Below are 24,866 nucleotides of genomic sequence, written 5' to 3'. Positions count from 1 at the left end.
GCACTACCTGACAAAGTTAAAAGTCTGGATGGTTACCGTGTCCTTTCTGGTGTTCTTTTCTGGAGGTTTCTTCGTAATTATACTCAATGGAAATTACTTTGTTTCCAGCCCTCAAAAGTTTGTTCTGCAAGATATTCTTGCTTCTACAGTGACACACAGGGCAGTTACATAAAAACAAGACTTGCTGAGTCTTGTTTTCCATATTCAAGTCTTTTGTGCAGAATTGTCATGAGGCACATCCAGTTTAAGAAGGAGTAAACAAGTGTCTCAAAAATCTTTAAGCTTAAGCATGTCTCAAGTTAATAGTTTTTTTTTTTTTTTTATTATTATTTTGTTTGTTTTGGAGGGGACTGGTGGGGATGGAATTTAAATAATCTAAAATTAACAGTGAACAACATTACCCACCCACCCACCCCCCCCCAAAAAAAAAAGAGAGAAAAAAAACAAAAACATGAAAGTCATAACTTTACTTAAAACTTTCAAAACACTCTGAGTGCAATCTGTGCATGAAAAATGTAAAATTCTATGAACTTCACTTTTGTGCTTTCCTCTGAAAGATCATTTCAGTTATACTATACTCGAGTTACTTGAGTTATCAATGCTCTGACTGATAAATCCTTGTTGCTTCCAACCCTGTATTCAGCATTTTATGTTACCTGTTGTACATTTACAGGTAAAGCAGCTACAAATATAAAACTACTGTAGCATTCTACGTTTCAGTTCAACACAAAATGACTAGCATGCCTACCTGACACACAGACACACAAAGATGGGATGCAAAAGAATAAAGAAATGGTAGTGATAACTACCATTGATTTGATGTCCTGAATTGTGTTTGAACAAATTGAATTTTATACGGATTTATCTTCCAGATTGAAAAATACACTTTTATGTAAACTATCACCCTGTATAAATTACTCCTGCTTAAATCCACAGAAATGTGAATTAAGAATAACCAGTAAGTGGCAGCATCTACATCTAGCAGAAGTAGGAAGTTATAAAAATCAGTACAAAAATGTCTTATAAAGAGACCCTCCTACTTTCTTACAACAGAGCTGCCTTACCCTTTCCTGTAAAAAGTCATTTTGATTTAAAAGCAAACTATAAAAAAAAAAAGCCAATTTTTATAAATCAATCTGCTTGCTCAGTAGGAACTGAATTCAAGCAAATGTACAGATACTAAAACATCGTGAATTTAAAATAGAATGTTAGACTTAATGGTAAGCAGAACCAGCATATTTATTTGTGCCTGTCACTCTTCTATGCTGTTGCAATGCAGTAAGTACTGCGAGCGTGTAACACACAGCGATGCAATTTTTATGACCACCATACCATGCATTGATCTGTCCCACCTGATTTTTGCTTCATAGGGGATCCAGTAAGAATAAGTCTCTCAGATCCACCTTCATTTCAATTTGAGCCTGTCAATTTCCCCCATATGCTGAACTGAGCAAAAGCAGCATCAAACAGGTAAAATACATGTAGGCAAGCAAAGAGGATGAGCATCTATTTGATTCAAATAGTCATCTATTTATCTCAACTAAAACAATTGGATTTGGTCTCTCTCCTTAGAGGGTGCTGGGGCATAACACCATACCTTGTCACAGCACTTTTCTAACATGACAGACTAGTTTATTTTCCCTTATTTTCAATGTAAGGAAACTTCTTGCTTCCTTTTAGTAACACAACAATCCTAGAAGAGTAGTTCAAATCGAGAGAACAGAGAAAGAAATGAAGGAGAAAAAGCTCTGCATTACCCAAAAGCTTACATAAAATAAAATAGGCATAAACTGATTTCTAAAATATGCTCAGCATTTTTCTCGTGTGTGTGTGTGGAGGTGCTGAAGCTGACCTTATTTGTTTCAATCTGTTTATTGAAATTTCATTTTAGCAACATGTCAGTGAAAAAATAGTATCCAGTTGTAAAATGTTATTACTGCATTTCCAAAATTTATCTAAAAGGAAATTTGAAGGACATAGCAGTTACAAAATATATAGCAATTCAACTTGTATAGAATATTATGTCCCATTTAATATATTGATATATACATCTCATTTTTTTCCTCATTTTACTTTAACATTAAAAAAAAAAAGGACTGCTATAAACCCAAACGCACAACTCTACTCACATAAAAACATTTTTCTACAGTAGCTTCTCAAAAATACTGCTCCTAATTATACCTAAGGTGTCATACTTATTTCAATAAAACCCATCTCCTTTATATTACAGGATTTGACATGTATCAACAACATTGGGAATGAAAGGAAAATCGGAGCTCTGAAATACATTTTTTTTTCTTCCAACCATAATTATGTTTTCTGTATTAAACCATAACAAAAATTTACTTACCTATCCACCAGTTTTTTAGCAAATCCAAAATCAGTAAGCTTGATGTGTCCTTCTTTGTCTAGTAATATATTTTCAGGTTTTAAGTCTCTGTAAACTATTTCTTTGGAGTGCAGGTATTCTATTGCACAAATAATTTCCGTAGAGTAAAACAGTCCTGTGCTGTTGTTGAAACGCCCCATGTTGCGCAGGTAACTAAAAAGTTCTCCCCCTGGCACATATTCCATTAACATGTATAAAAAACGCTCATCATGGTAGGTCCAGAATCTGTAATAAAAATATTGTTTTATTGAATAAACAAATTATCTCTGATTTGCTTCAGAAGTAAATTTCTGTAAACTAATCTCTATTACCCAAGCATGTACAGAATATGTTTATGGTTCCTATTGTGCAAATATTAAAAACCCAAGAATATAGCAAGATTATGTAAGAGCTGTTCAAGTAGCTGACTTAACTTGAAAAGTAAAAACACAGAGTAAAGAACGTGAACAGCACTGGCTTAGAATGAAAAAAATAACTGACAGACTCCTTTGCTTTGTACCAAACAAGCATCTGCTAGGCAACTTGTAACTGACTTTGTTTGCTGCTAGTCTGCTAGGATCAGATGATTCTCACATACATTATATTTTACTTAATCAAATATTGCCAAAGTAAAGGGTAGGATGAGCAGAATCTGCATTTGTAAAGATGTTTATGACAGTATGTTCACAAAGAGGACACCAGAGAGCTCTCCTTCCCTTCTTGTACGCTTCCTACATAGTAATATATAACCCCAACTGAAGTGAGTAGTTTACTAGATAAATGTCAGATCACAATGCTTGCTTTTCTACGATATCTTTAACAAATCAATAGAAAAACAAAGCAGGGTCTCTACCTCAGAACTAACATAATGAAAGTTACCTTCTGTTGCTCAGAGTATTGCCTTTCTTTTAAGAAATACTGTGGTACCTTCTTTCCTAAAGTGGAGTAAAGAACAGCCAAGGAAAAAAAAAATCACTCCACATGGCTTTCAAATGCTTCATTACAGAATACGGGAACCTTCTCTCCCACATTCTTAGAACTAAGCTATTCTTCTTTCTACCCACATTAACCAAGCCATACACCACACTTCCAAATGTAACTTAACAATTCAGAAGAAAACCAGTATTTGATAAAGCCTGGAAGAATATTTTACTATTTTAAAACAAACATCTAATTATTACTATGTCAGTCAAAAAAAAAAAAAAAAAGTATCTTCATCTACTTTATTTATAGAAGAATGGAAGTTATTTCAGCTTCTAATAAATGTCCCTGTAGTATCACAAAAATGTACAGATCAAATATCTTTTTTTTTTTTTTTTTTTTTTTGGCTTCATTAGCTAGTTCCTAAACAAGATAGTGAGTCTCAAGAAAGATAAGCAGGGCAAACTCAGCTTCCAAACCCAAGTGAGAAAGATTTTCTTTCTTGATGCTGGAACTAAGGGCAACCAAACAAGACAGACTATCAGACACCAGCTACAGCTCCTGCATGGGTTTGAACAGAAACAGAGTGAGGCACAGGCTTTTCTATTTCCTGTTACAGAGTCCTCAACATCACTAATTGGCTACTGATGACATTCACAGTATGTTTCTGAACTACAAAAAAAAACTTTCTTTAGATGTTTTTAAGGAGTTAGGCAAAGTTACAGCTACAAGAAATGAAGAAAGAGGGACAGGAACAGGTAAAATGAAGCAAACCATGAATATAAAAAAAATGATATACAAGGGAGAGAAAGGGCAAAATCTGAAAAAGAATACGAGAAAAAAAAGGCATAAAAAAACTAGGCATTATATCACAGTATTTGTACTGGAAGTCACTTATTCAAGCACTGACTCTTAAAGGATTGTCTATACACAAAAATTGATGTATTATTTATTATGTATGAAAAATGGATAAAAAATAGCTTTATTTGTAATACAGATTGCTTTGCATTGTATTTTTATATATAAAAGGCAAATACTACAGAAGCTGAGATTAGAATAACATACATGGTTTCATGTAATTTTAAAATCTGGCTTCTCTATATGAACTGTGGAAGCTATTGTGAACTCTTTCAGTCTAATAACATGTTGTAGCTTACAGAGTTATAAAACATGATTTTTATTAATTCAGATTTTCTTGAAAAATTACAGATAGAGGTTAAAAATTACAGTGCCATGTGAACTGCTACACTCACAGAGTTATGATACTTCATTCAAACTTGTCAGTAAAGATTGTATAGGAGTCTTCAATGACCATCTGTTACAAGAGCATAAAACATTTCCAAGAAACAGTTCAAGAGAGAAATAGTTAAATAACTTCTCTGTTTACAGAAAAACTGATTCAGAAACTCCCTATACAATACTTCTTAAACGTAACAGGAAAAGAAAAAAAAAAACCAAACTAACAATGTAAAGTTAAGGTACGGGAATGGTGAAGGTCTGAACTAGATGATGTACAGCACTACTTAAATTCCCATCATGAAGTGCTGCAAAATACAGTATTATGCTGCACTGAAACAAATTCCTTGAATTTGCAGCCAGAGGATGATACTATCCATGTTTCAGGTGGTGATGGGAACACAAAAACCAGAGTGTAAATAGCACGGTTTAAAGGCACTGAAGAAGGAAAACATTTTTTTCTGTTTGCTGATCAACTACAGACAAAAATTTAATGATAAAAACACATGTATTGAGTAGGAGAGAAGCAGGCTGGAAAAACCCTCATTTGTCATCAAGTCAGTGGTAACTGTCCATGAACGTTTGTTTAACATAAAGCACACAAATATGAACATGACTTAAACTTTAAATAGCTCATTCCAGCTAGGTTCCTTTGAGTCTCCTTTGCCAAGGGACACAGACAATTTTAAGAGCACAGCTGATGCAGCATCACATGGAGCATGTCAACAGAAGAGGAAGAGAGCTAGAAGACAAGAACAGTTCCTTTGCACACAAATGAACTTGCATTTGAATTGTGTCTTTCTGTTGCCAACATCAAAATCTGACATTTTGGAAACAAGGCAAGAACAAAAAAAAAAAAGAAAAAACAAGAAAACTTAATCAGTTTGGATTTTTTGACCCCTGCTTCTGTATGGACACCAATCCTCATAACCCAGTCTCACTTCTCACATAAGTTTCTTAGTTCCCACACTTGCTGCACTGCTCTAGATGCATGGATGTATTTTTTCCCCTCTCTCTTTTCTTAAAATAGAATTTACGTACGTAAGTATACAAATAAAATCCTGTTCCTCCTGTTCTGCCCATATTTTAACCAGTCTAACCAGATGTATTCTCATCTTGCTTTCCTGCATGCATCTCAAACTTCACATTCCTTAGAACTCATCTTACTAATATTAAGCCTCATCTTACTAATATTAAGCCACATGCTGGAAAACGCAACAGCATGCAAGGGCAAAAGCGTCCTCCTCAAGAATTATTCTAGGGCTCATTCTGATAAACTAATATGAACATTTCTTTGTTTTTCCCTCACTTAAGAAAATCTATAATGCTGTCTGAAAAAAAATAATGAAAAACTAGAGAGAGAGCATAAAAAGCTTGTAATAAATTATTGCTTAAATGCTTAAATTGTGATTTTTGTATTTATATTTTTAGTTCTTCCATAATAAATATTTTACTTTGAAGTCTAATTTAGACTAGATTACTTATCAGAAATTAAGCATTTGTTGTTGGTTACGTACATAAGAACTTGCAATAAGAGTCTGGAATGCTTAGTTTTAACTGCACTTCATATACTACTTTAATAAAAAAACAGCAACTTACAATCTGATCAAAAATGGGTGATTGACCTCTTTCAAGACTGACTTTTCATTGTGCACATGTTGCTCTTGCTTCAGTCGAATGACATCTGGAATGCTCATTACTTTCAGTGCAAAGTAACGTTTGGCCATTTTTTCCTTCACAAGATGAACACGCCCAAATGTACCTGTGCCTGAAAAGTTGAAGAAAACATCAATGTATTATTTAAAAAAGCAATTTGCTAGTTTAAAACCTACAGGACCTCATATATTTTCCTAGTCGATATTTTTTTTTTTTAGTTGCTCCCACACTTTTTTTCCTTTGGAATTTGTCAAGTTTTAGTGATAATGGTGTAATAAAAATAACAATACTGTGATACTACCATTCTTTGGATAGATACTGGAAGCATTTCTTGACAAGAGAGGAAGATCTAAAACACAAGTCAGTAACAGAGAAGACTCAAATGTAACCAAAATAAATGAAACCTAAAACTGTTCTCAAGTATAGAAGAAAGGCTGGGAAAGATCACCATTTCAAAGATCACTTTCAATTTAGGTAGGAGCATAATCTCAACAGAGATTCAGAAATAGCATTCAACTTATCCTATATATACACAGCACATGGCATAAAGGGAAAAAAATCATCACTGAGCAAGAAATTAACATTCAATTGTAATAGACTTAAGTTAATATTTACTCATTATAAACAAAAACTTTTCATATATTATTTATTAAAAACAACGTAGCTAAATCCAGTAGTGTTTGAAATAATAGGAACTCATAACTAGAACACGGAACGTAAAAAAAGATCAACAGCAAAAAAAAATAATCTACCAAGACTTCAGCGACTGAAAACAGCTGTCTGCAAATATTCAGGTGAGGAGATTATTCCCTTAAAATGTGTACAGAGCAGTGAAGTGATTCAACAGGGAAAGGGAGTGATTGGAAAAAAATGCTTAAAAGTGCTGACTGGTATATAAACAAAAAAATATCTCCTTGTAGTGCTGAATTGTTACATTGCATGGTAAGAGTACATTTCAGGCACTTTTTTTTTTTGTAGTTAATGCACTCCTTTTTCAATTCACTCTTAAAAATATAAAAGGCAAATAAAAAACAGTCAAAAAAAGTATTGTCTTTTGAATAATGCATTATGCATTTATCTTCATTCAATACAGTAATCATTAAATTTCCTTTTAAATGCCTTGCACTCAAGACAATTATACATAAGTGAACCGAGAATTATTTTTGAGTTTGAAAGGAAAATTAAAACTATTATGTTTAGCCACAGTTCCATTTGTGAGCAGCACAGTATTACACATTTCAAGATGAACTACTTCAGCTCTCTGGGTGGTTCCTCATTCTTCTTTTTTTGTTCTTTAAACAATGTTATGTAGGTTCCACTGAACAGTACAGAAGAGATTTTTAATCCTATTCTCTGACAGAAACATGTCCCACTATAAAGTGGCATTTAAACCAATTGCCTGATTTAGAAGAGGTCACTCTCTTGCGCAGGAGTGCTTTCCAAAAAAAAAAAAGTCAAACTTTTATACTCACACTCACAATTACTGCCTTGCACGTACCATCGGAAGGCAGCCCATTAACCTGATGCAGTATTATTAGCAAACGTGTTAGCTGATTTCAGGTTGGGTTGATTGGTTATGATCAACCAACACCACAAGACAACTTTCTAAGATGTGTAGCAGGTGAAGGGGATGACTAAGTACATGGAAAGGGTGGAAGGAGAAAAAAAAATAAAAGATGTTCCAAAACTGCATTGGAGTGGCAATAAATAAACAAATAAACAAAATGGAGATTTTGTCTCTAGCAGATTCAGGAAACTTAAGGTTTGTTGTTGTGTTTTGTTTTTTTTTTCCCACCCCATGTCCAAATGTTTTCTTTTTTTTTCCTCCCCACTATATGTATTTACACTTTAAACATTTATATTTTATTTACCAGTTATTCTTTCAAGTCACTTGTAATATTGTTTAAGAGCATGTCATTTAGTAAAAACAGAACAAGATATTCACACTACAAACCAGGAACTAACAACTTCAGCAATCCAGTTCTATAAAAGTTGCAGCTCCGCTACCAATATAGCTTTCAAAACCAGCTTTCGAGATAAAATTTCTCACCACACAAACCCACCAAGGATTACAGTCATCCCAAAGATTATATCAAAGCATAAAAAACCAACACATATTCCCACCCGTCCTGAATTACAGTTCTTTAACCACGAAAACTGTAAACAGGTCTCAGATAAAGCTTGCTGTTGTATTGAAGTAAGCCACCACGTTACCCTGGAAAATTTATCATGCAATTAAATCCCTTAGCTATGCAGTCACAATACATGACTATACCTGTAAATAATCTTGTTTTCATGGACAAGAGCTTATTAAGTTTAAAAAAAAAAAATACATTAAAACAGAACATCCGAGGAGAGCCACCTGTTCAGACTAAAATATTTATTTAGAACTTTATTGGATGCATACATGAAAAAAATAACTTTGCTCGTTTCAGAATTAGGAGCTGAAATGCAAGTTCAAGTACCTGGAAAAACATTTTGAATGCAGAAAACTAGTCTTATCATACATCAACACTAAAAAGCGTCTTAAAAACTCTAAGTCTTACAAATGCTGACTCAGGGAAATTAACAGTACCAGCTCCGCAAGTAAATGCTGTTTTCATATGCATTTTGATACTTGCATGAAATAAAGTACTCCCACAGACACATTCATGAGGGAAGTAGGAGGTGAACACATAACTAATTGTTTCCTGGGTCTTTAACGCCCTCATGTTTCATGAATCGTCCCACTTGTCCCAGAAATTCTCGTTTTAGAACGTTTTATTTTTTCCAGCAGTACGAGCAGCGGTGCTCAGAAATAATAATAGCAACGCCACGTTCCACCACGTTCACAGCAGGACCCGTCAGGGACTTCTTTAGCAATGGCTCTAAATTTGGAAACACGGCCTCTTTAAAAACCTTCCTGCCGGGAGCTGCAGCGCCTGGCAGGCTGTTCCAGAAGGGTGGCAAGACCTCATCCAGGGAGCCTCCGGGAAAAGCCAGAGACCACACAGACGGACGAGAACCTACAACCTCCCGAACCAGTTTTATTGTTTGCCTGGTTGCACGCAGACTTTCTTCAAACATCTCCAGCCTAATTTCAAGCAGCTACGGAAATCAAGCTGACAATCCTGAATCCCTCTAACTCTGCAGACCAAGAAATCCTCCAACATTTGTTTGCAGATGTCTCTTTCTCACGATATGAATTGTCTCCCTTTCAAATCTTCTCAGAAAATCCATTAGGCCTACATCTGTTGGCAGTGACAGTACCCAGACGTACAACCACCACCCTTCCAGCACTTTTGACAAACAATACACACTCTCAAAGTCACAAAGAAAAATAGGAATGCTCTGCAATTTACACAGAGGTTTGCTTGTACTGTTTAAGTCGTTTAAACTCCTCCTATGGCAAAGAGAACTAAAGAGCAAACACAGGAGTACCAGTTTTTTTTTCCAACATAGAAAAAACTCTTTAATATTGTGGGGCTGTTAACAAGAACTGGACAGCAGGGAACTTGCTGAAACTTAAAAACAGCAGCTGTATAAATGCACACAAGTGTGGTTTAATTTATGGTTTCGCACAGCCACATGCAGGACTAACTGTGGCATTTGTTTGTTTGTTTTAATGCTTACCCAGTCTTTGGACAACCAGATGATGTTTGGACACAAAAACAAGTACAATTCAAATACCTCACTTTGTTCTAGATCTCCTGCTCACATTCACCTTTCTGCAGACATCTGGAAAGGGTGGGCAGGCTACAAAAGAGTTGTTACGGTTCTGTAGCACAGTCAGGAATATCTAGCTGCTTTACACACGCCTGCCTTACCACTGGGGCTAGCTGGAACTCTGCCCCCACGTTCATGGCAAGAAGCCTAACAAATTGAGGCAGTGAAGTGGCTGCTGTAAGACAGAGGCACCGCTCCCATAAAATTGAGAGACCGCTCTTTGAAGCGGAAAGAGGCAGGGTTACTGGTCTTCTGTCAAAGCACCGCTGCCTCTCATCCTCCACAGAAGTGACACTAAGGTCATGGAACAACTTCTGCTAAACCCTGTGCAATTTCTGTGCCCCGATCTCCTCAAAGCTCAGCTGTTTGAAACTGGCAAGATTTGCCCCTCACTGACATAGGTAAACAAACCTTAGTATTACCTTAGAATAGAAATATTTTGCCCTTGCACATCTTACATCTAGTAATCAAAGGAAATATGGTGTTTGCAGATTTGCACAATATTCTACTGACATTTATTTTAAGTTAAAAACAAGACACTTCAGGAATTACATACCATTTTGGATGAGTCCCCATCTCCCCTCAAATGCATCTAGCAAATGAAGGTTTCTTGCTACCAGTAACAAAAGCAATGAAGAGTGCTCGTGCCATTTGCAACATGAACACAATTCCAAGATTTTCAGGACTAAGGGGGCAAACAGAACAAGCATGCAAAATGCTAACCACTAATCCAGTATAATCTGTTTACAACAGAAACAATAATTTTTTTGGATCCCTTTGCAAATTCAGTGCGGTTGCAGAACTTGAAGGAATGCCAACAATCTTCTCAATTAGGTAACCTTCTCGTGTTAAACACACAACAGGGAGGAGGACAAATACTGTGGAGGACCAGCTTAGGCTGGGTATCAAACACAAGAAGGGCATTCTCAGTCATATAAAACAAGCTGGATTCCCTTACACCATGCCAAAATACCGTATCCAGCTTCCAGGATTTCGCTCTTTGAAGCCTGGTAGAAAAGAATAACGAATGTGGGAATATTTCTGATGCAACTTAAGATACTTTTGATGCTAGGAAAACCAATCCTGCAACTAAAATAATCAGCTAAAATAATTTAGTGACTAGTCATGTACTGACTATTTTGCTATTGATGTAGGTGACTGAACTTAATGTTCAGTTTGCCTCTTTGCTTGCTCCCATTAATTAGGCCCAGCTGTTCCAACTTCCCATCATTTTAATCCCCAGTTCTTTCTTAAAACTAAGTTTGCCCTGCTCAGATAGATACCATCTGTTTTAACAAAGAATAAACTAGGTCAAGTGAGATCCACGACCCTGAGGGCTGCTTTCTGAGCCCCATAGGGGATGGTCGTGATTTCCACAGATGCCTACAGAAAGCATCAGATGTATTTGCTATTATTTACAGTTAGGAGAAGCATTTCCCACTGGGCCATGTGACGGTCTTTGTTGGTAGCCACAAATAGGACAGGCAATTCTGCTGAGTGTTAGAGATAATTCAGGTAAATTGTAGCAGATTACAATCTCGCTGCTGAATGTCGGATTTCTCTGCTCTTTAATCTATGGCTTGTCTTGTGATAGAACTTGAACAGACTAGCAATACATATCTTAAAAGGTGGAGAGGGCCATCAACAATTCTTGAAAAAAGGGAAGAAGCGACACATCAAAGGAAAGGAGCCTGCCCAAGTAACCAGAAGATTAACATTTGAGAGAGAGAAGGAGAAATCAGATGACACAAACAGCTGTGGGCTTCTACAACAGATGAGCAAGGCAACACAGGAGGAGGAGGAGGAAGGTTTTAGACATCAAAGTGGCATTGTTCAGTTTTTTTTTGTTTTTCCAAGCCACAGACCAGCATCAGCTCCAAACGCCTTGTGGACTACTGTTCAACCTTCCCAGCGTCTTCACACTGTTCCAAGCCAGCTGTGGGCTGCTGTTCATAACTCTTTAGACCACTGCTTCTATACCTCCACCACCCTAGAGAGTTCTGATCTACACATAAAAATCACAAGACAGAAACAAATAAATTTAGAGGTTTCATGGGATGCCACATTGTTCTAAAATTGTGTATCTTGTATTATGGAACACAATAAGTAAATATTATGCAATTTCTTTTGCAAAGCCTTTTTATATCCTTCAGTGATCATGTATCTGAGGACACAGCCTGATAAAGAGTGCTTAACCGCATAGAAAACGGGACCAAAATGCCTCCTACAGCGTTCACCATATACAGCTTTGCCAGAGTATCTTGCTTCCATGACTTTGTTCATTCATCTGCTGTTCTATTTCCTAGTTTACACTAGGAATCACTTGGATAGAGAAAACATCTTTCTACTTAGCAACGACGTAGGACACTAGACAGCAAAAAATATATATATACCCACTACGCTTCAAGTGAGATGATCAGTTCTCGGGGATATAGGGCTAATTACACAAGAAATATTATTGCCAGTGGCATGCCACAGTGATCTTTTCTTTCTTCTATTTTGGATTCTGGTCTCGCCCCTTGTCAACCTATTTTTTTGAACTAAAATATCAATATCACCAATTCTTTATTGCTCAGCTGAAGTTATAAAGGAACTCGCATTGCATGTTCTAAGTACAGGCTAGCCCTTGACTCAAAGATTCATCTCCAACTTGCTCTGTAAGAAATGTCCACCTCTTTGCAGTTTCCAGACTTCAAAGATCCTGAAAACGCATTACTTCTTTCTTATTTAATTACTTATTATACAGGAAGTCAATAGAGACACACCACTAAAACAAAATTTAACAATTTGGAATATAGTCCTTGTTCAACTTCCCTTAAGATTTAATACACCAGAGAATACCAAACACTTAAGTCCTGGTGTTGAACCACCCACTTAATTCTTTTTGAATTACAACCCTTAAGAATTAGAAACACAGAATCACCACGCTAGCTAATTAAGACACGCCAGTCAAACTTCCTGTTTTTCACATACTTCAGGGACAGGTTCATGATTTCCAAAAAGAGCAATTCAACAAAACACCCATGGCGGGAGTTCCTTTCTAATTCCAGATAAATTGTTTTTGGCTCCCAATCATTTGGGTCTCTATTAAAGTACTATAAATATCAGGGTGCCATTAAGCAAAATTATCAGCTTCTCTGCATACTTTATGGACCCCTGGTATTTCAGAATAGAATCACAGAATATCCCGAGTTGGAAGGGACCCACAAGGATCATCAAGCCCAACCCCTGGTTCCACAAAGGCCCACACAAAAATCAGACCCTATGATGTCTGAGAGCGCTGTCCAAACGTTTCCTAAACTCCAGCAGGCTTGGTGCTGTGACCACTGCCCTGGGGAGCCTGTCCCAGTGCCTGACCATCCTCTGGGTGCAGACCCTTTCCCTAACCCCCAGCCTGACCCTCCCCTGCCCCAGCTCCATGCCGTTCCCTCGGGTCCTGTCGCTGTCCCCAGAGAGCAGAGCTCAGCGCCTGCCCCTCCGCTCCCCTCGTGAGGGAGCTGCAGGCCTCAGCTGCGCCTCATGTCTTCTCCTCTAGACACTTCACCATCTTTATTGCCCTCCTTTGGATGCTCACTATGATTTTATGAATCTTCATCACAGTGAAGAGTAAAGCCATATTTATATTACAACCCCAAATAATGAATCCTAATCTCTCTCCAGGTATTGCTTCATTTCTTATCTGCTGTTGTGAATACATGCCTCCTACTCCCTGATCCGTGATCAGTACTAAAATTAAAACTTTGAACTGGATGTCTGAGGTACAGTCTAAACCAAAAGGGATTGACCCCTAACTTGCTATAGGGGAAAAAAAAAAGTTGCAATTTGCCTCTAGTAGTACATAACGAATGAGCTCAGGTAAATCATTAATACACTGTTTTCCACTTACTCTGATGATGAAAAGTGCTTTTCACTGTGATTTTTTTCCCCTCACAATGAAGGTAAAAGGAAAGGTAGTGAATAAAACTAAGCAGGAACAAACAAATATAATTGCAAAAAAAAAGCCACAAAGCTACAAAGCTGTGTTTAAGTCTAATTCACATAATCAAATCTTTATCTACATGTAAAAGGACATTAAAGCTTTCTTTCATCATTTGTTTGTTTCTCCTTTAACTGGAAGCATATACAATTTGGCTACATCCTGGTTTCAGCTGGGATAGAATTAGTTTTCTTCCTAGTAGATGGTATGGTGCTGTGTTTGGGGTTTAGGATGAGAATAATGTTGATATCACGCTGATGTTTTAATTATTGCAGAGCAGTGCTTACACCAAGCCAAGGACTTTTCAGCTTCTCGCTCTGTCCTGCCAGCGGGCAGGCTGGAGGTGAAGTAGGAGCTCGGGGGGGGGGGGGAGGGAACAGACCCAGGATAGCTGACCTCAACTGGCCAAAGGGGTATTCCATACCATCTGACGTCATGCTGAGCAATTAATATGGGGGGCTGGATGGGGTGGGGGGGCAGCTGCTTGGAGATAGTCTGGGCATTGGTCAGCAATTGCACTGTGCACCACTTGTTTTGCACATATTAGTAGTAGTAGTAGTACTATTATTATTTTCCTTTATTTTCTATCCTAATAAACTGTCTCTATCCCCATGGGCCTTTTTTTTTTTTTCTCCAATTCCCTCCCCCATTCCAGAGAGGGAGGAGGGAGGGGGGAGGGTGAGTGAATGGCTGTGTGGTGCTTAGTTGCCAGCCCTGGTAAAACCACTACAGGCAAATTACTTCACTTAAATTCAGCACAGAGATATTTAGTTTAGTTTCCCACAGGAGTTAAAGTTTTAACAATTTCCTATGTCACTAGGTCAATGGCAGATTTAGACCTTTCCAAGCACCTCTGACTAACGGGAACTTTAAAAAAGGGCTTGAAGGTTTACTATAGCACCTCTGTAAAAGACAGATAACAGGCCAGGTACACAACAGATTGTTCCAGTAGCTTTTGTTCTTTCAATTGCTGCAGTTGAACATACTAGGTCTTGTATGTTCCTGACAACTTACTGTATGAACAGAAGTGTAATTGTACCCCCAGAAAAAAAGGAAAACAAATAAAGCTGACCAACCATAAAACTACATAAAATGGTTGTGCCCCAAAACATGTTTTCACCTCATAAAAACTAATGATTGACTAAGAACAAATAAAATGCTTACAAATGCAATAATCCTGGAATGATGTGAAGAGTCACTTCATCCTACAGAAGTTAAAGTTGCATGGAGTCTGACGAATATCAGAGATGCATGAAGCACCCTATGTTCAAACTTAACAGCAGTCCCCTACAAACTATGTGAGGCTAAAAAGGGGTACTTAACCACTGAAAAATAAAATGGCTAAGCAGGTGTTAGATACACTGGTGTTGCATCTAACACCTGCGCAGCCACTTTTCTTTTCAACCCTGAAATATATGCCTTTAAAACATTCAAGGCTATTTTTACATTAGCAGCATATTTTGGTCTGTCCTGTAACTCATCTTCCAGATTTCTTCTTCTGTTTTGTTTTTTTCCCCCGAAAGAACTACTTGATGCAAGTCAGCCCCACATTAATGCAAGGAAAGGATCAGGATATTCCTTGTCTGCGTCTTTTTAAAAAGCAAACGGAAAAAATCTTGGTGAAGCACAAAGGTTTATTATTGCTGGCTGAGTGTAATAAAAGCTACATTGTTTGTACTTGACCGATTTCCTCCTTCACCAGCACTGGACAGAAGCCTTTGAGGGACTGGCACCCCTTACAATACAGTCACTTCAACTACATTTTACTTCCATCTTCATCTAAAGTAGTGCTAAAGGAGAAAGAAATCAAGGAGGAAATTTTGCACAGTATGCAAAAATTGTATTTTAAAAGACTTATGAAACAAATGATCTATTCATTACTTAATCCAGTATTTCTAGAATGTTTTTAAAGTATAAGATTAGAGAATAAATTATGTTGAACATCTCATGTAGACAGATCAGAGACTCTGCCCTAATTTAAATGTACTTCTGAGTTATTAGTTCTCTCCCTGTATATTTCAGGAAATAGCTGAACAAGCAAATAGACGAGGAATGTTCAATTATCCAATCCCTGCTATTTTGTGCATTAGCATTAGTCAGGTATAGCTGGTCCTAGTCCAGAAACACAATTGCTGATATTTAAACATGTGTACCAGCAAAACTTGGACTTAACTAAAAAGGCCAGATTGAAATCCAGATATGCTAATATTCAGAAAGCAAACCCTATCAAATCAGCAGTGAAAGTAAAGTTTAGTGAGAGCCAGTACCAACCTGAAACACACTTTATAAATTTAACCTTTTTCTCTTGGTCTTTTTACTTCCATTTGTAAAATTTCCCCGACCTGGAGCTAATTCATGATAACAAAATAGATGAAGTACAGGCACACAAATTGAAGACAAAGCCTGGCCACTGAGTAGTAGTTGAAGACCTTGAAACATCAGAAAGTTTGTTCTTCATGCTAGACCTTCACCTTACAACTGATAGCTTTCAACAATGACAAACTGGACTTTTTCTTCCTTTCAAAGATCACCACAGTGGAACACGCAGCCCCATATCATCTCTTTATGGTTGGACATCACAAGATACAATGGATGTGTGTCCTCAAAGGTTGCCAGAGTTCTTGTCCCGTAGCAACTCACGGTAGGATCTTAGTAGAAGTCTTTCAACAACACGCAGAGACAGAAGCAGCAAAGTTGCAGGCTATCCTTGTACAAGCAGCAACTGACCAGCCTGTTTGTAGCCCAAACACAAATTGAGAGAGACTTTCTCCATCTTGCAGCCTCACCTCGAATACTGCGTGCAGTTCTGGGCACCACAGTACAAAAAGGACATGAAACTATTGTAGAGTGTCCAGAGAAGGGCTACTAGGATGGTGAAGGGCCTAAACGGGAAGATACACGAGGAATGGCTGAGGTCACTTAGTTTGTTCAGCCTAGAAAAGGCTGAGGGGAGACCTCATTGTAGCCTACAGCTTCCTCGTGAGAGAGAGTGGAGGGGAAGGCACCAATCTATTCTCTTTAGTGCCCAGTGATAGGACCTGAGGGAGTGGTGTCAAGCTGAGACAGAGGAGGTTCAGGCTGGATATCAGGAAGAGGTTCTTCACCAAGAGGGTGGTTGCATACTGGAACAGGCTTCCCAGGGACATAGTCACAGCACCAAGCCTGTTGGAGTTTAAGAAGCATTTGGACTGTGCTCTTAGTCATATGGACTTAATTTTTGGGTAGACTTGTGTGGTGCCAGGAGTTGGAATCGATGATCCTTGTGGGTCCCTTCCAACTCGAGATGTTCTGTAATTCTGTGATCTTTTAGGCAATCAACAGTCTCCCAGACACCTTAGGCAGGAGCTACCTCACCCAATTACAGAATCTACCTTTTAACCAGCCAGGCAGGGAAAACAAGCACTTCTGTATTGAGTCAAGCAGTTTTACACATGCACTTCACAGACTCAGAAGTACTTATTTTTCCTCTGTGAACTGTAAAATGATTCTACATGTGTAGGTTTGACAGTCACAATACATAGGTTACACTCAGATGAAACAAACTCATTTCATTATCAGCTTCAGAGTTAAACAGTCTGATATGCACGTACAGCATTTCATCACAGGGAAACTACTGACACAGAATATGCTGTTTTGTTTAAGAAAGTACACATCTGTAAGGTTTAACAGAAAACCATTACTAGCCCACTAAATTCTTCATACATGTCACCAAAACTACACCAAATGATACCTATACAACTTTTTTTTTCAGTCACATGGAGAAGAAATTGGGGATATCAGTAGATGAAAAACTGGGCACAAGCCAGCAATGTGCTCCTGCAGCCCAAAAAGCCAACTGTATCCTGGGCTGCATCAAAAGTAGTGTGGTCAGCAAGGTAAGGGGGGTGATTCCCAACCTCTACTCTGCTCTTGTGAGACCCCCCGGAGCACAGCATTCAGCTCTGGGACCCCCAGCACAAGAAGAACATGGACCTATCAGCGTGAGTCCAGAGAAGCACCACAGAGATGATCAGAGGGCTGGCGCACCTCTCCTATGAAGACAGGCTGAGGGAGTTGGGGTTGTTCAGCCTGGAGAAGAGAAGGCTTCAGGGAGACCTTATGGGGGCCTTCTAATACCTAAAAGAGACTTTCAAGAAAGACAGGGCAAAACTTTTCATTTCTAGTGACAGGAAAAAGGGCAACAGTTTTACACTGAGATAGGGTAGATTTACATCGAACCTAAGTAAGAAATTCAGAAGTGTTCAATGCCAGGCTGGATCATGGATCAGGCTTTGGGCAACCTGTCCTAGTGAAAGATGCCCCTGCTCATGGCTGGGCTTTGGGCCAGATGATCTTTAAAGGTCCCTTTCAACCCAAACCATCCTATGACTCCATAACTTTCAGCAGTGTCAAGAAAATAAAATTTACTAGTACAATCTCATGAATGTGCTATTAAAAAGAAAAAAGACAACTCATTCACCCACCAATTTTTTTTTAATAACAATGTTGTTAATAAGCAGATATTACATGCAAGAAAAAAATGCTGTTTTTACAAATAATCACAGCTGAAACCACATCTAATTTGCAAGCTTGCATTCACTGATATAATCTATAATTTTGCATAAGCTATTAAAGTTTATGCAGCACAGAAGAGTCTTAGAATGTACTTTAAACTTTTTTTTATGTTTACCTTACTCTTGAGCTGTTACACAGACAAAAATAGAAAAGGATTTCTGATGCAACTAAGCTCTTTTCTGAGAATTTTATTTAGCTTGATCTTTGTTTTGAATAGGATGTACGAAAGATTTTATTATAATATGTACAAAGGACTCAATGTTGCAACTACAGCAAAATGAATACCCTTATGAAAATGACTTAAATAATTTCTTTGCATCCAGAAGTATGATCAGCACGCTAGGCAACTAAGACTCTGCATTCTATCTTCTGTACATTAAGTTTTACACAACAATAATAATCTCCTGAAAGACTATTTCAGTCTGGAACACTCATTGCAAATGGATTTAAATTTTAGGTAAGGGTTAACAGGATCACTGACAAATCACAAATGGAACAAAGCCTTCCTCAAAGGGAAGGTTTTGTTTATATTCCTAGGACAGTATCAACCGATATTCCTAAGAGACTACAGAAAGATGCATTACGTATCTAGAATTTGTTTCACATAGTCATTAGCTTACCTTTCCACGTTCACTCATACCATACCATACAGAAAATAATGTAACATTGTCCAAGGGAAGGAGATGAAATCACTGTTGTTTGGCACTAGAATGGACATAATATTCTCCACATAAAGAGCTATTATGCAAGAAAGAGGAAATAAGCCTAGAATATCCAAATAAAGTTCTATCTGATATGCAACTGGAACAAATGCACTAATGCAAATATTAAGTTTCAAAACATCGGTCTCCAAAATCCATTCTCAAATAGCAATTAAATATTTCAGAAGAACATCTCAATAAGCCTCTAAGAAGTGCATTATTATTGATGCAAGTAAAGAGTGAAAACATTCTTAGTATTAATATCTAATGATACTGAAGACATGCCAGTATTAATGTAACAGATATGTTTAGTGGAAACACTTCAATGCCATGGCTGAACAGCACTGTTGGCTTAAATTTGTCATGCTATTTGGGACTGTATGTACCACTATGCACTTTTTTTTCCTCCCTGGTGTGGAAACATAAATTTAACCTTATTAAAAATTCTCGTTTTCTGATATCCCTGAAGCCTACCATGACTGCAACAGTCAACCTTTTTTATTTTTCTTCTATTTTTACTATACGTTTTCTAAATAGGAAGAAAAGCCACTACCAACTTTCCACAGTCAGAAGCCAATTGTTGTCCTCAGTTTTATATACGTATTTTTACTTTGAGCATTTATTAAAGAACATACCCAAACCACCCACAAATCAACTCCTTTCGTGAAAATATCTTGATCTTCAAAACTCTGAAAAAAACTGTATAAGAAAATAGAAATCAAGAAGTTAATGGGCTACTACAGTCCATACTTCAGTAACATTTAGAAGCTAAAGAATAATTACGTGATCTATTTTGCAATATTACGGATAGACTTTCTGGCTCATTTCCCAGTCAGTTTGTGTTTTTGTGCTGGACATTGTTTCTGTATGGCTTCCCCGCCCCCCCTTGTTTCTTCAAATGTAGATCCTGTAAGGGTACAGTATGCATTTTAATACTATTAGCATTAAACACAGTTCACTAGTTTCATACATCTTAAAAACACGGTGGGAAGATGCAATATGTCATGAACATTTATGAACTACCCCAACAATAAATTTTTCCTCACCCAAAAGCAAAATTGACATGTAAGATTTTATGTATAATATATAATTGGTTAGGTTTGAAATTATTCATGAGTCACAATATGAAACAGAATTGTTCAGATAGACACATAAGGAAATAAGAGACAGGATAAGGTTCAAAATCAAACACCAGTGATACATGTAAATAAAATACCTTATGTTGCATATAGCTCAATCACATTTAGGCAAATGTTCTCAAGATTCATGAAACGCAGCTTTTTTTTGGGACAGATGCACACAATTTAGTTTACCACAATTTACACTTTACTAAGTGGCAACATGCACTCCAAAATTTTCAAGCTACTATAACCACCTCAGTAAAAGTTCAGTAAATCTAAGCTCTTTACTTCCTGTAATATTTCTATCATAAAAGTGATTTCCAACCCACTTCATACCGTTTGATAGCTAGTTTTATATAACGACCAACCTACCCCATATATAACAATACAAGTAGTATGAGAAGGCATACATTTAAGAAAATCAAAACCTGTATTGCAGCTGTTACAGAACACTACTAAATCCCACTAACACCATTGTACATGCTTCTTTAAATTGCATATAATTTTTGAAACTACAGATCTCAAGTGTAATTTACAAAGACAAATTTGAACAAAATTGTCAATGATTTCTATATTGTTAACTAGTAGGCCTTTCTTAAATATCATCTGTCAATTCAAGGCTTGGCTCTGTTAAAAAAAAAAAAAAGCCTATAAATTCATGTTGTAGGTTTTAAAGAACAGCATAAACAAAACTCCGCATAAATTCAAAAGAAAGAAAAATCACATTATTGGGGAACAATTCATAAGCATGTACCCTGACACAGATCTTTCCATAAAATGGACAAATTGCCATAAACCATGAAGCACTTCAGAGCTTTGCCAAAGTAATTCGGTTCAGCTTTTAAATGCACTGGGAAGAAAAGACCATTTATCTCCTTTCACATACAGCAAGTTTGAAAGATATAAGGATGAAATTTCATCAGCCCAGTGACATGCAACGACCCAGTGTTCAAGACCCACCTCAACTTGCAGAATCTCAGCCTAACGATAGATTGGATCCAGCCACCAACCCAATGGTAACTTAAGCACAAAGTTGCTCAAAGCAACGCAGAGGCAAATCACTGATGGGGACACAAGAAAAGCTGAAGCGTTAAAACCACATTTCATGACAATTGTTTGGACAAATACACTGACTCCACTGACTCAGTACACACAGATAGCTCTATATCCTAAGTGGAGTGTCTAACTTAAAGTATGTCTCGAACAGAAAAGCCCCTCTCCATTATCTGTGACAGCTAAAAACATCAGACCAGACACAGGGCCCAGCACTGAAACCTAAAACTGATCAGTTCATGACTACTGTTGCCCTTCTCACAAATCTCCACTCTAGATGCAGAAGTGTAACATCTACATTTAATGTATTTAGAATACTTAATGGCAATCAATTATCAGCACTTGAGACTTACCTGCTGGGCTCTGCCCCAGACCATGAGAAGTTAACTCACAATACTCTGTATGATCATAAAGAATATCAACTATACTTTCTAACAGTAATAATAGTGAAGACTGTTACATATATCTTATTAATAGAAACACAATTTCCAGTTGTATCAGTTACAGTGTTAAGCTAGTCAGCTGTAAACAGCCCTTCTTCAGTGCTCTCACTTTCTACTCTCTAAGAGCAGTTACATTCATTAATAGTCAAACAGCTGAAAATAAAACCAACTTGTTTTTTTTTTTTCCATTAAGAATTAGTATTTCCATTTAGATTTTCAGTTATTTCATTCTGCTATCCTATGAACATCTTCATACATCAAATTTCTTGGCAATGTTTTTCAACTTTATTTTGTTGCTTATTGCCAGGGCTGCTTCTCACTTCTTGTTCCCATTCTAATCCCATCAAATCTCATAATTAGTTAACTGAACCTAATTTGATAGACTAGGATCAGTCTGCAGTAGAGAACAACAAATAGCAAATCCAAAACCACCTTCATGGGATGGATGAAATTGCAGCTCATTGAATTCATGAGCTGTAGTTCACATGGCAGTACTTAACATGCCCTTGTAGACTGCTTCTCAAAAAATGTAGCATAATTGCTTACTAAGAGGTTCATTTGCTATTACAGTTGACATAAATATTTTCTTTTGAGAAGTGCGATAAGTTAGTTATTCTACAAAAATGAGCATTTTAATAAAATTTATTATTCAGGAATGACATAAAGAAATAGTACACAGTGTGCTAAAATTGGAAAATACTAGGATCAGAAATGAACACCAAGTCTATCTATGTAGTAAGGGTCACTGGTTCAAACACAACCCAAATCAGTTTTAACTGAGTCACTGGTATCTGATCGTTAATTAGTTTATCATCTATTAACACTTCCTACAGAAGCTGAAGCATGTTAAGTTTTCAACAGCAAAGATAAATCATAGAATATCCCGAGTTGGAAGGGACCCATAAGGATCATCAAGTCCAACTCCTGGCACCACACAGGTCTGCCCAAAAGTTTAGACCACGTGACTAAGCGCACAGTCCAATCGCTTCTTAAATTCAGACAGGCTCGGTGCAGTGACCACTTCCCTGGGGAGCCTGTTCCAGTGTGCAACCACCCTCTCGGTGAAGAACCTCTTCCTGATGTCCAGCCTAAACTTCCCCTGCCTCAGCTTAACCCCGTTCCCACGGGTCCTATCACTGGTGTTTACAGAGAATAGGTCACCTGACTCTCCGCTCCTCCTCACGAGGAAGTTGTAGACCGCGATGAGGTCCCCCCCTCAGCCTCCTCTTCTCCAGGCTGAACAGGCCCAGTGCCCTCAGATGCTCCTCATATGTCTTCCCCCTAGGCCCTCCACCATCTTTGTCGCCCTCCTCTGGACACTCTCCAACAGTTTAATGTCCTTTTTGTACTGTGGTGCCCAGAACTGCACACAGTACTCGAGGTGAGGCAGGACCAGGGCAGAGAGGGACAATCACCTCCCTCGACCGACTAGCGATGCTGTACTTGACGCACCCCAGGATATGGTTGGCCCTCCTGGCTGCCAGGGCACACTGCTGGCTCATATTCAACTTGCTGTCAATCACAACCCTCTGATCTCTCTCTGCGGGGCTGCTCTCCAGCGTTTCATCGCCCAGTCTGCACATATAGCCAGGGTTGCCGCGTCCCAAGTGCAGGACCAAGCACTTTCCTTTGCTAAACTTCATGTGGTCGGTGATCGCCCAGTTCTTCAATCTGTCCAGGTCTCTCTGCAAGGCCTTTCCACCTTCTTTATTTTGTCCACAACTCCTCCAAGATTAGTGTTGTCGGCAAAGTTGCTCAAAACACCTTCTAGTCCTACATCCAAATTATTTATAAGGACATAGAAAGGGACTGGCCCTAAAATGGAGCCTTGAGGGACCCCACTAGTGACCATCCACCAGCCAGATGTGGCCTCATTAACCACAACCCTTTGAGCCCTGCCTAATTACAATTGCTGACCCATTGTATGATGTTTTTGTTAAGTTGTACGCTGGACATTTTGTCCAGTAGGATCCTGTGGGAAACTGTGTCAAAAGCCTTGCTGAAGTCCAAAAAGATCACATCAGCTGGTTTCCCTTGATCAACTAGATGGGTGATCTTATCATAGAAGGAAATCAAATTTGCTAGGTGGGACCTACCCCTCATGAACCCATGCTGGCTAGAACCAATGACTGCATTGTCCCCCAGGTGCACCTCAATAACTTCAAGAATCATCTTCTCCATAATTTTACCAGGCACTGACATGAGACTGACAGGTCTGCAATTTCTAGGGTCTTCTTTCTTACCCTTCTTGAAAATTGGGCATAAATGCCCAATTTGGCATATGGCAAATGGAAATGGCCAAATGGAAAATTGGGCATATGCCAAAAATGGCATACCTCTGCCCTAAACAGACATGAGATACCCCAAAGAAGAAACACTATTAGGCATATTAGATATTTACTGGCCTACGAAGTGAACTGGAGTTTGTTTCAGATGCCTGCATGTTTCCTAGGAACAAGAAACAGTCTCAGAAAACAGGACGAAATTATTATTTCATGAGCAAAAGGTCCTCCTAGATCACTGATGGAAGAGGAAACTAGCATTACACTATCCAAAATACACTCATGAAGTACCTAGAGAAAAATCTTGACATAAAAATTGAATATTATTGGTAATTTGTGTACCACCAGTGGCAATCCTATGAAGTAGTATCAGTGTTTAAAGAGTCCTAAACAACTACACTGCTGTTTTTAGTCAAGTCAAGTTTACCAGGTTCCTTAGCATTTAAAATGAGAGCTGTGTTCGATGTGCATAACTACTAAGAGATGACTATACTGCATGGTAAATTATTCAAAAGTTTGCACAGAAAAGGACTTGGCTTTCTTATAAAACTAAATGACTGTGCTACAGAATGGTCTCCAAAGCCTAACAATCAAATAGTAGTTTGCTTTTTTAATTTAAAATTTCTGATCTTCTCCCCCGCCAAATGTTCAAGCATCTTTTTTTTTTTCCCCTCCACTATTACCACAGTCACCATTTAGTTTTCTTATTGCAAGCACTATATTTCAAAGAACCAGAGGATGCCATGCAACAAGGTTGTGTTTGTTCTCAGATAATGCTTCTGCCAGTATCACTATCAAAAATGAAAACCAATTAAGCTAGAAATCACAACTAGACTGGAAGTATCTGGAG

At 37.9% G+C, this 24,866-nt stretch overlaps 1 protein-coding gene across 1 annotated transcript in view; it reads right to left on the bottom strand.

The window, feature by feature from the left end:
- PRKX (protein kinase cAMP-dependent X-linked catalytic subunit) overlaps nt 1-24,866 on the bottom strand; it is a 60,692-nt gene that overhangs the window by 23,341 nt on the left and 12,485 nt on the right. The window contains exons 2-3 of the mRNA XM_038173110.2: nt 6,125-6,293; nt 2,351-2,614 (exon numbers count right to left, since the gene is read on the bottom strand). Of these exons, the coding sequence (XP_038029038.1) occupies nt 2,351-2,614; nt 6,125-6,293 (433 nt within the window). The remainder of the gene's footprint in view (nt 1-2,350; nt 2,615-6,124; nt 6,294-24,866) is intronic.

The sequence above is a fragment of the Anas platyrhynchos genome, chromosome 1 (genome assembly GCF_047663525.1).
Source record: "Anas platyrhynchos isolate ZD024472 breed Pekin duck chromosome 1, IASCAAS_PekinDuck_T2T, whole genome shotgun sequence".
Lineage (NCBI taxonomy): Eukaryota > Metazoa > Chordata > Aves > Anseriformes > Anatidae > Anas > Anas platyrhynchos.
Note: the sequence above shows the minus strand (reverse complement) of the source record. Positions and strands in the feature narration are given on the sequence as shown.